The sequence below is a fragment of the Nycticebus coucang genome, chromosome 9, assembly GCF_027406575.1.
Source record: "Nycticebus coucang isolate mNycCou1 chromosome 9, mNycCou1.pri, whole genome shotgun sequence".
NCBI classification, from domain to species: Eukaryota; Metazoa; Chordata; class Mammalia; order Primates; family Lorisidae; genus Nycticebus; species Nycticebus coucang.
The window spans coordinates 28,413,577-28,426,292 of record NC_069788.1 but is presented as its reverse complement, the minus strand read 5'-3'; the positions used below and the strand labels follow the sequence as shown (position 1 = coordinate 28,426,292).

General features: G+C 33.7%; 1 protein-coding gene across 3 annotated transcripts in view; it reads right to left on the bottom strand.

The window, feature by feature from the left end:
• PKHD1 (PKHD1 ciliary IPT domain containing fibrocystin/polyductin) overlaps window positions 1–12,716 on the bottom strand; it is a 497,465-nt gene that overhangs the window by 144,322 nt on the left and 340,427 nt on the right. For all 3 annotated transcript variants that reach the window (XM_053602538.1, XM_053602539.1, XM_053602540.1), the window contains 2 exons: window positions 5,212–5,325; window positions 2,943–3,030 (listed from right to left, as the gene is read on the bottom strand). In XM_053602538.1, coding sequence (XP_053458513.1) covers window positions 2,943–3,030; window positions 5,212–5,325 — 202 coding nt within the window. The remainder of the gene's footprint in view (window positions 1–2,942; window positions 3,031–5,211; window positions 5,326–12,716) is intronic.

Genomic DNA, 12,716 nt, shown 5'->3' with positions numbered 1-12,716 from the left:
GTGATCTTTGACTCTCTTTCACCCAATATTCAATGTATCAGCAAGTCATGTTGCCTCTGCCTTTAGCATATGTTTTACCATATCTTTCCACCTCCATCACTACCAGGCTACTCTAAGCCATAATCATGTGTCACCTGAAAACACTGCAATGTTTTTCACACAACCAACCATCATTCCTCTACACAGCCATAAATCAGGCTAAACCATAAATCAGACCCTGTCCCTGCTTGTTTAAAATCCTCCAATGGCCGGGATAAGATCTAAATCTTTATCACAACACTGATTGACAAAGTAACCATTTTATTTCAGAGGATGAATGGTTACCCTTGGAAGACCCACAAGTAAAAATACACATAACGCTTGTATTGGGTAAAAACAAATTCTTTGTATCTAAATCTCACTTGCTTTCACTTATTTACAATCCAAAAATATCTAACATTTTTGATCACCAGTCTCCCAAAAGTCAAGTCAAACAAATCACACTAAAGAGTAACTTAGAGATGAATAAAACAGAACAAAAAACATTTTTTTTTTCTTCAAAATATCTTGCTAAGCAGACTTCGGTTGATAGTGTGAGGAATGAGTATAAGCTTATAAAGTTAGCATGAAACTTTGCCTCTGAAGTGTACATGCTACCATTATTCATAAAATCGATCAATTATATACAAATAAATTCAGATCTCTAATTTTACTGGTGAAAATTCACAAAAAGGGACAAGTGAAACATTCTCATATCACAGTATAATAGAAAGGCTTATCAAATTGACTTTCAACATAGGGAAGGTTGTAGAGCAATGTTTGAAGAAATGGCTTGAACTGTGGTTCAGTTAATGCTGTACCAATAGCAACTTGCCAGATTTGCTAATGTTCTATGGCAGTGGTTCTCAACCTTCCTAATGCTGCAATGTATTTTCATTGTTAAAAAGGGGTCGCAACCCACAGGTTGAAAACCGCTGTTCTTTGGTGATATAAGATGCTACCATCAGAGAGCACTGAGTCAAGGATATATGTGAACTACAACTAATATTTTTGCAACTTCTTATGAATCTTAAATTATTTTTAATTTTTTTTAAAAGATGGGATACCCATATAATGAATACACAATGTATTTTAATTATATACCACTCATATAAACTCATTAAAGTACTTCTCCTCAGGACTGATACTAGGAAGTTTTGTTTTTAATATTTATAATATTTACAACACAAGCAATGGAATCAGATAAACCAGGATAAAAATCCAGCCTCAGGAACTTCTAGCTTTATGAACTTAGAAAATTTACTTAACTTCTCCAGCCTCAGTTTTCATATCCATAAAATGTAGATAATAATACCTAACTTATAACATTGAGAGATTTAAATAAGATAATGTATGTAAAATGCATGGGAGAGGCCTGACATAGAGCAAACCTACATGATAAGAACTCAATAAATGGTAGCTAGCTAATGACTATGGATAGTTTTAATTAATAAAATTGAGTTTCTCTCAAAATAGCCTGTAGCTCAGACTCTGAATGAGGTTTTTTAACACATTCTTATAAGAAAAAATCCATTATATGGCTCCTGCCAAATTCCAACTTGCTAACCTTTTAGTTATAATTAAAGTTTCTCATTGATCCCTGTTAGAAATGCTTCACAGATCCTTTTGGGGATCAGAAAGCACTTTCAACTCAAATTATCAAATCGGAATGAATAGTCATTGTCCCAAATTCATTCCTCTCCTAGTGAATGACACCGCCATCCATCTACACAAACCAGAAACCAAGAAAGCCCCTCATATCCAATGCACCATATAGATTTTATCTTCTGCCTCTAAATCTGCCTGATTTTCTTTATAGCTCCTGCATCTCCTTATAGAGAGTTATACTATCTCTTGGTATCCCTAGATCCAGTTAGCTTCCTCCTATCGTCCACTTGGTACCTGCAGTTATTTCTTTTACATACCAAGCGTGATTGTAAGTGCTGCCTCCCATCCACACCACCTCCTTATAAACCTACTGCTTCATGATGCCCTTAGGGCAAAACCTAAATTCTTAGTATGGCTAATGAATGTGGCCCTGACCTATACTACTCCTTGGAAGCCTGCCATGCTCAGCCTCTGCTCTCCACGTCCTCCACCATAGATGACTTTGTTCCTATGTTCTCCACTGTCCCATCCACCGCAGAATCCCCTCTTCGTGTTTTCTCTTTCTTTTGCTTATTTTCCACCCTGTTTTTTCTTGTACTATAAGGATCATGTAATGAAGCAACCACTATTCCTGACACTGATGTGCTCCAATTAACTGTGACTCACTCCCAGCTTTGTTATGGGTACTTCTGTTATCGTTTTCATTATTCTCTCTACTGTAGTTAGTCTAGGCACTTATCAAAAAGGACATATCATCTATATTACCACTTTCTGATCTCTACTTGTAACACCTTATCTTTCATCATTTTCATTTCCCAGTCTCATCTCCGGTGTTATGACAGCTTGCCATCAGTTTGTTCTTCATATTACCTGTTCAGTTTGAAACTGCTGCGACTGTGTTCTTTACTACCTCCAATGTATTATTAAATTTCATACGATCCTTCATCTGCTTCACCTCTGTCCTATTTTATTTCTGTCTATATCTTAAGCAGCTACATTTTCAATTTAGACTCCTGTTTTCTCACATCAGACTTCATCTCTTATCTCACAGAATTTATATTTTGGGGGAATTTTATTGACAGCAATTATTAAAGTATTACTTCAAATTTACTCCTGGAATAAATTATGTTCCTCGCCTACCTTTTGTATGTTTTTCTTCCTATTATTTTACAGAGATTATTAAGGTCCTTTATTTTTCCACTTTTTCCTCCTTGAATTATGAGGCTGAACCTAAAATTGAACTTTATATAGTAACAAAACCTCAGCAGAAGCAAATGAAACTACAAAAAAAGTCCAAATGTGCTGTCATTTCTTACCTCTCATTCCCTGAGGCAATGTCAGCTCCAAGACGTGTCCACGATTTCTTAGGATAAGCACCGTTAAGCTGAACTTTCCCATAAACCCCTGACAGGAAAAGAAGCAACAGCGGCTAAGAAAAGTACTTCCGAGGAATCAAGGCCAGGTAATTAAACTAATTCCAGAGGTTGTTGTGCAAAATGTGTGATAATCTATGTATGAAGGTGTCCATCCTATGAGAACAAAGAATATTTAAGTGCTCTATTTTACAAGAAGCATTTCATGTTGGATGTTTCAAATAAAGCATCTTAATTTATGGCAAAAAAGAAAGGATCATCCCATATGAGGATTTTGAAAATTATGAGATATAATTTTTTATGGCAGGGTCTTGCTCTGTCTTCCAGGCTGGGTGCAGTGGCTTGATCATAGTTCACTATATCCTCCAACTTCAGGGCTCAAGGGATCCTCCTCCTTCAGCCTTCCAGCCATTCTTAGATGAGACTACAGAAATATGCCACTATGCCCAGAAAATGTATCTCGTTCTTATAGAGACAGCGTCTTGCTATAATGCTCAAGCTGGTTGCAAACTCCTGGCCTCAGGTGATCCTCCTCAGTCTCTCAAAATACTAGGATTATAGATGTGAGCCACCACACTTAGCCTGGATTTTGAAGTTTTGGAGTGTTTGTTCCTAACCTGCTGTTTTAATTTAGATAATTTTAGATAATATTTATCACTTTAGATAAATAAATATACATATGTATGAACATACTCATATATATTAAGTTATTATATAGAAGTTCTGTATTTTCTTCCTGTATCCAAATGTATTTTCTGCACATCCCTGGATTGACACATTGATTTTACAGCAAGCCAGCAACCTAAACATTTTATAATTTCACAATTTTCAGCAGAAAGTTCATAATTGAGAGAAGTAAGCCAATAAGGTACAAATTATATGCCTTAAATTTTCATTCGATGTGGACCCCCTAAAACATTGCAATTAATTAGCACTCAACCATTTATATAAACATCCATAATTTTTCTATTCCATAATTCAGAAAAAAGTCATAAGAGAATAAAAGTAAAAATCAAGATAAATGAATGTAAAAATAATCTCACTTTCAGAAGATGTCCTGAAATCAATCTTTCATAGTTATCATTTCATAAAAATATTTCATCAGATACCATCATCACCAATGTACTCAGCCCTACTATGAAACTAATTTATGGCTTTCACATGAAAGCCATAACCCAGTTATAACCTAAGAATAGGGGGAAGGGGGAAAAGGAGGGGAGGCGGGCGGAGGGAGGGTGATTGGTGGGATTACACCTGCAGTGCATCTTACAAGGGTATATGGGAAACTTAGTAAATGTAGAATGTAAATGTCTTAACACAATAACTAAGAAAATGCCAGGAAGGCTATGTTAACCAGTGTGATGAAAATGTGTCAAACGGTCTATAAAACCAGTGTATGGTGCCCCATGATCGCATTAATGTATACAGCTATGATTTAATGATAAAAAAAAAAGAAAAGAAAAATTTATCTTTTTACTACAGGCTTAGTAAGCGAAGCAAAGAAGGATCCTAAAGTAACTTAAAGAGATTTCCAACTACAATGCTTATAACAAAAAGCAGTTCATGTCCTTAAATTTGAATTATCTAGAATATTCAATTGACCATAAAAGCAGATTTCTTGGTCATTTCCAATTATCAAAGGTTTACTGTAAAATGACACCATTTCTTAGTTGTTTCAAGGAGATTACAAAGGATTTAAAAGGATTAAAATCTTCCACTTACTTATGATACCACAAAAATTTAGGCATTCAATGAAAGAAATATTTCATTCTTCACTTCAATTTAGTATTAGAGAAAATTTCAAAAACAAAAATTAGATCATATGGCTGGATTCAGGGATCAGCACAGGCACAAAAGACTATGTCAATTTAAAACTTCATAAATATTACATAATATCTACAGTTAATAATATAGACACTTAGACTAGACTTTGGTGTATGACCTATCTGGATATAAATCCTAGTTTAGACGTTATAAAGCTGTGTGGCCTCTGCATGTTGTCCATCATCCCTGAGTCTTAGTTTTCTCATCTCTAAAATGGACACTGCTCACAAGTGAGCTAGTAAGTAAAATAATAACTAAAAATGACCTAGACATGTACCTGAAATTTAGCACGTTCTACAAATAGTATTTCTCTACCACACACACACACAAGCACACACGCACACATATTCTTATTTCATCTTTAATAAAAACTGTATCATACTCTTACCAATTGTTCCTGGATCAATACGAATTCCATCGAGACGGTCACAAAAGACTCCCTCTGAACCTCTAAGGAGAATCAGAAGCTTCTGTTCTTTTTCTAAGGGATTTTCTAAAGTACCTGTTTACAATGAAAAGTATAACATTCACAACAATTTATAACTAAAAGAAAGAAAAACAAATTGTGATGTAATTTCAGGAATGCAAAGTAGACGTCATAAAGTAAACTCTATGGAAAAGAGCCAATAGTAACATAAATAAAATTAGAGTAGGAAAAAAAATAAGACTTAGTATACTTCTTTGAGTGATAGTGGATGATTATTCAGCAAATATTAACTCCTCTTTATCATGGCAGAGTGAACTTTCCTGACCTACTAATATTTACCTTGGTCACGTGACTTGTTTTGGCCAATGAACTTTGGGTGGGAGTGACAGTAATGCCAGTTCTCACTTAATGACGTAAGAGACTTGGCAAGTTTTCACCAAATCTCTTGCAATGATGCTTGCTACCATGAAAGGATAATTCCTTAAATGACCTCTGACATATGAATGTAGAAATACACAAAGCAAACCTAATAGAACACACAAGCCAAGTCTCATTAAATCTAAACAGAAATATTTCTTCTTATGAACTGCTAAGATTTGGAGATTATTTGTTACACACCATTACTATGGCAAAGCCTGCCTGATACACTGTCTATGGCTAGGTAATCCCCAAATTTCTTTATTCCATACATTTTAGCATTTAATCTTCATATCACAGCTGACAAGTATGATTTTAATCTCTCCCAATTTTAAATATTCACATTTAAGAGGCTCAGAGGTTGAAAGATTTGTCTAAATGTATACAATTTTAGTAAAAGAGTTTATTTAAACAAAGGTCTGTTTATGCTGTTTTCTTAAACAAAGGTTGTTTTCTAAAACTAAATTCTTTTGGCAGCATAAAGACATAAACACTCAAGGTTATGACAGATAGCAGTTGGAAATTACTTCTGACCTCGTTCTATTGATATTAATGGTAGAGCATAGTTACTTTTACTGTGTGAGAGGGAATTGTTCAAGGAATTTGCTGAAATAGCATTAGTGGGTATGGCCAAAAAAAAGTTATTTTCTTTGGAAAATATATCTGAGTACAGAAGATATTACCAAGCATCAATTGTTTAAGAAATAACTGATGATAGTCCTCAAATTATATACTGGATTAAACAGGTTTACAAAACTATTCTACCAAACAAGACTTTCCAGTTTAAAACATAATTTAAAAGGATGTGGCAAATCAGTACAAAATAACTGTTTTGGTTTTCATTATGGTTAGTGATAATTCACGTAGCATAAAATCATTCCCTCCAGATGACATTTCATAGATAACCTGGTTAGCCAAAAGGCTCAAGGTGGGTTTAAAGCTTACTATATACCTATCTTTATAAACCAATCTTCATAGCTGTTACTGTAGTAAGGGTTGGTGGGAGCAAGACTCAGAGAGGTAAGTAAATCTTCCTAGAGTCATATGGTCAGTTGTGTGTCTCCAATACGAGTCTAAGGTATGCTGCAGCTCTGTGTAGGTAATGCCACTCCCCAGCTCAGAGGCTAATGCATCCTCTTAGCCAAAACAAAGACATGTTGGAGTAGAAAGAAGGGACACAAGGGAGGAAGAGACTATTAAGTAAATGTGAGTGGTGTAGCTCTTATCTTGCAGTTATAAGTCTGTCCAGTAAGCTGTTTTCCAACTGTGATTTCATTTATTTCATGGAGGGTAGTTTGGAGTCTTGGAGGGAAAAAATGGCCTAGCATAAACAGATACCAGAAAGAAAAAAGTAGGACAGTTTTTGCCCTAGAGAAATGTATGCAAAGTCCCACAAAAAGAGTTCAGTGCTCCTCTAAAATCAAAGATTAAATCAATTATGCAACCGAAAACTGCAGCACATGCGGAGATTTCACAGAAAGTCTGGGCAAAATTAGTTAGCCTGCTGTGATCTTTGATATCTGAAATGACCAGGGTTTGGCTTCCTTTTTGCAACTTAAGGAAAGGCAGAGATAGAGGATAGGGACTATGTAGAAAAACTTTCTGAAGAGAAGAAAATACATGCTATTCTAACAGTAAAATACAATGCTTCTTTCAGAAGCAGGCGATTGAAAAGCTTGGAAAGCTAAGATCCTCATTTTATTCTCAAATCTATCAATCAAAGAAAGATCAGGCACTCTCTCCAGCATGGAATTTGTCACTGAGAGAAGTCATGTCTAAGAGAAGATGCTAAGGATAATGTAGTTTATCCTTGGTTTACCTTTGTCAAGCTGCTCTATACCATAGCAAGAGGCATATTAAACCTGGTTGAAATTATGTAATCATAATGAGAGGGAAAATAATTGTCATTGTGCTGTAAAGACATTTCAGATGTCTTCATATGCATGAACTCATTTAACTCATACAACATATGATGCATATTGTGGAGGTTCTCATGAGGAAACTGAGACAAGGAATAGTACATAGTTATCAAGTGGTGAAGGTGGACCTTAGACTTAATGAGTACCATCATAGCAGATGTGACTATGAAGAAATAGAAAAGAAGTAAAAAGAAGTTGATATTACATAGCATGGTGGTGGGCAATGGAGGGGAAACAATATGTTCCAGATGCTAAAAACACCTGGGGAGATGGAAGAAAATAAGTTTTGTTACATGAAAAATAACCATTATAATGATTTGGGGAATATGAACTTCAAAAGGTAAGAAAAAGGGAAAAGGATGTTTTATTACTTATTAACTAAATTTCTGTGGTGGTTTGGTTAATAAAGCAAATCTCTTCTGAAGGAATCACATATAAACCTAGAGCCCACTCTATCGACATAACTCCCCACACCTTGAACTAAGCTCATCCATACTGAATCGTTTACTTTTCCCCTAACTCTCTCTCCTCTGTGCCCATGAGATTTCCCAGCCTTTTACATATACATTCTTTACCTTCATCTTGATTTACTCCTAATCATCCCCCAAAACTTGGCTCCACTGTAACTTATTCTAAAACCCTTCAATGATCTTGGATTAGATGCCCCCTTTTGTGTATAAAAGTGTCTGTACCACTTGCTGCAATAATTCTACTTCAAGAAACTTGTTCTAAAAAAGAAATATGGCTCATGTCAGCACTTTGAGATGCTGAGGCAGGAGTATCATTTGAGGACAGGAGGTCAAAACCAGCTTGGGCAGCATAGAAAGACCCTGTTTACACACACACATAAACTAGTATAATGTATGAACATAGATTATGGCCTAGAGTTCTTCATTATTTATTTATAATAGCAAACATTTGGAAACTCTTTGAAACAGCAAATAATTGGAAACATGTTTGTCCATTTAGAGCCCCTTCCACTCTCTTTGGTCTTTTTTGACATGCTCAGTAGCTGAGCCACACAAACTCCCAAGCATTCCATGGGCTTCCCGGTCTTCCCTCCCTCTGTCTGAAACACCACCACTTCCCTTTTCTTCATGGTTAATCGGTACTTTCAAACCCAGCTCAAATACCGTCTCTTCTGGAATTCTTCCTTGTCAAATATGTCTGGGTTGAGTGAACCTGAATAGTCTATCACAGAATACTGTGTTTTATGTCAATACATCTAAAACTATATCCAAAGTGTCTTTACTTGACACTGCCTTCTCTCAGTCAGCTTAGAGAAGAAACCATAGGTTTCTAGCAAAGCTTATTTGGAAATATTTTATTCTAGAGTGGTTAACTAGGGTAATTTTTATCAGTCCTCTGGTAAAAACAATTAGAAATAAAGAGAAATATTCCATATTAATAAAAGACTATCTTCACTGGTAAGTTAAAACAATTTTAAACATACATGCACCTAGCATTATAGCGTCAACATGTATAAACTGACAGAACTACAAGGACAAACAGATATATCTACAATAACACCAGCAAAGTCAATAAAACTGCTCCTAGAATAAACAAAAAAATACAATAAGGAGACAGCAGTTTTGAATTAAAAAATTAGCAAACTTGATGTCATGGGCATAGATGGAAAACTGGACCCATAAAGAATACACATTTTTTAAAGCATGCACAGACATTTAGAAAAATTGATCATATGATGACAATAAATCAGCTTAACAAATCTACTAATGTACACAGCTATGATTTAATAAAAAAATAAACAAATCTTAAAGGATTGGAATTACATGGCAATTTTTTATGATCATGGTTCAATCAAAACGTAAAATGCATTAAAACGTTTTTAAAGTGAAGTATATTAAAATAAAGATTTTCCAATCATCAAAGGATACCATTAAAAAAAAAAAATGGAAGCTACAAAGATAAAAGATGTTTGCAATCCTTAAACCCAACAAAAGATACATTCCAAAATATCTGACTTCAACACATCAATATAAAACAGATAAGCTGTTACTTAAAAAGGATAAGAGAATAGCTACTTGGCAAAATAAAATATTCTCAAATAAACAAAATATAAAAATGCTCAATTACATTAGAAGCATTAGAAATAAAAATTTACTTACTAGTTTATAATGTTTAATTGATCTGTATGTTTTTATCTTATACAATTTTTATGTACATGTGTATCATATTTCACATTCAATAAAAATTTATGAAGTGATTAATCAATTCTAAGATCAACAAGTTTTGCTGATCACAAAAGAATGGAAAGTGGCCAAATTTTGGACACATTTTCTGAAGATACTGTTTTCAAGTGCTGTTCAGTGAATTCAAAGCAATAAATTTATATTTTTAAATAGTTTTACTTCTGAGTTAATCTTAAAATCACATAAATATCATGATTGTACAGAAAACACAGGCTTAAGAAATTAGCCCCCAAATCAATTTTACACATTTTTTCCTGCCCTTAGAAGTTATATGGTTAGGACATTGGAAATTTAGCTTCTATCTAGAACCAAACTATTTTTTTCATATGTTGCTGTAGCTACTTTCTTCAGACCAAGGACTCCAGAGTGTTCTTACTATCAGAGACTCAAGCTAGCAAATATTGATAGCAATGAACCAATTAAATTGTAGTACATAAGATTTTTCTGAATTGGCTTTTAATTTCTGGTGTATTTTTGACACACTTATCACTAAAATGCCCTTCCCTAGCAGAATGGTTTCCATCTGAAAATAAATGGAGGGTGGAAGAGACTTGCAGCCCAATAAAGTAAGAACTGGTTATAAAAACAAGTAGGCATCATCAAATGAAAATGTCTATTCCTTTGGAGAGAGATTTTATTCAGCTGACAGATTTTTATAATCAATGAAGGCTCTCAATTTATCAACAATGGAATATTAAAATAAATATTGAAATACTATTCATTCACCACTTGTAAAACTGGTGAATGAATTCACCAAATTCATATATAAACCCTTACAACTTTAAGCACAAAATTGAACAGATGACTTCATTGCTATAAGCCTCAGTTTCCCTAACAATAATATAGGCCCAATAAGAGCAACCATTTTTTTGTGAGACCTAAGTGATTTAGAGCTTGTCAATAGTTATATATAAAAATATATATAATATATGTAACACATTATAGTACAATGTCTGCATATAATGCACATTTTAAAAAATCGTGGCTTAGTAGTTAAAAATAATAGTTGTAACAATGGAGATATGACATTTATTTCAAAATTAAACTTTCATTCTGGAAACTATTAAAAAATAAGGCAAGCTCTTCCCAACAAGTAATGTCCAATTCCTAACGTATAAGAAACTAGACATTTCAAAGCAAAAATATTCAGTGATTACTTATTTGAATGTCCAGTAAGGAACTGTAGAGAAAACAAACAAAATTTGTCTCCAACTGAAACACTCTTGTGTATTCTAACGAAGAAAATAAATCCCTCATTCATTTATTCTCTTTCTTTATTAAAATGATTTTGTTTTTATATCTATGCAAAATGAATTACTAAATAATATTTAATAATTTTTGAGATTAAGTTTTTCATAATTAAATGAAATTTAAAAAACTCTAAGAAATTTTAGGTTGCTGTTAAGGAGGTTCATGAATCAAAACTATAGTTTAAGAAACACTGATTTAGAAAATATTAAAATATTAAAGTAATAATGAGTACAGCAAATGTGTATAGTGGAGACCAAATGATGGCCCAATAGGAAATATTTGTATCAGTATTTAGCATAAAAACGTATATTTAAATATAATGTAAGGTTTTTTCAGAGAACTAATATCCATCAGAAAAATGCTTAATCTGATTTTGAAATACATATTATTTAACTGTTAGCTGCTAGTCCTAAGGACTCTTCAAGCACAGAAATGTTTCACTGTTTACTCACCTGTAAGAGACAAAGCTTTTGTTCCTTTTAGATGTGTCCCTTTTGCTCGTATAGTTAAATAAGTACAGTATTTAAAATTCATATCCCCTTCATATCACTTTTTTATTTTATCAGCTATTAGTCTCATTAAAGAACTGTTGGTATAAACACCGAGCAAACCATCTTCTATGCATATTTACATTTACGTATTAAATGTGTAGGTATTTGTATTATTTTCCAATTATAAACTTGAAAGAGGATTGATTTTTACTTAATCCATTATTTTGAAACAAATATCACCTACAAGATTCTCACTGGCTGCTAAATGGGTCTGACTAGTGGGTATTGTGGCTTTAGGCTGGAGGATATGTTTTAATCTACACTTTTCTCAGGTTTTTCTCCTTCTTCTTACTTAATCATCCAATGAGCCTTACTGAACTGTCAGTTTAGAAGGCAATAAACTGCGTATGGATTTTTCTTCTTCTTTAGGATTTAGAAAGTCCCACTCAGGGAAGCAATGAAAGAAACATCCATATACCTCGCTCTTCATTTCCTGGCAATCAAAGTCATGTGCTAATGATGACCTTAGGGTCCTGGCTACAAATGTGAGACAGAGCTGGCAAATACCCATCACTGGCCCTGAAAAGCAATATGTGACAAGTTTTAAGATAAAGTCCAAGTTTCCAATATAAACTGAACGACTAAGCAGTGCCAGGCCAGAGAAAAACATGAAGTGCTGTGTCCCCAAAGAAGCCTATGGCTGGGGCATATCCTGCTGACTTAGGGATAAAGGAATGTTCTGTTAAGTTTTAAATATCCACAGGAGTATTTATTATGCAAATGTACATGTATAATGCAAATGAATTATATAGATTTGTATAACTGTATTACTATTTCATTTTGTTTATAGGTAATCATATATTTATTTTATTATTTATAACAAATTATATACATTTATTATTACTGGTTATCCCCCTCTGAAGTCTTCCTACAAACTATTACAAAAGAGTTTTCTGTTTCCAATTTTTGAAGTATAATATTGAAACAGTCTTCATTAAGTTGAACATTTGACATCTAAAATAAAAAGAAAAACATGTTAAAGCACAGTAACAATGTATCATTTAAAAGGACACACTGAAAAAAGGGTTGAGTTCAGACAGCTATTTATGGACAAACATTTAAAACAATCAACAAATGTTTATTGAATAGGCTTTGAATTGGGGATTTTTTCTTTA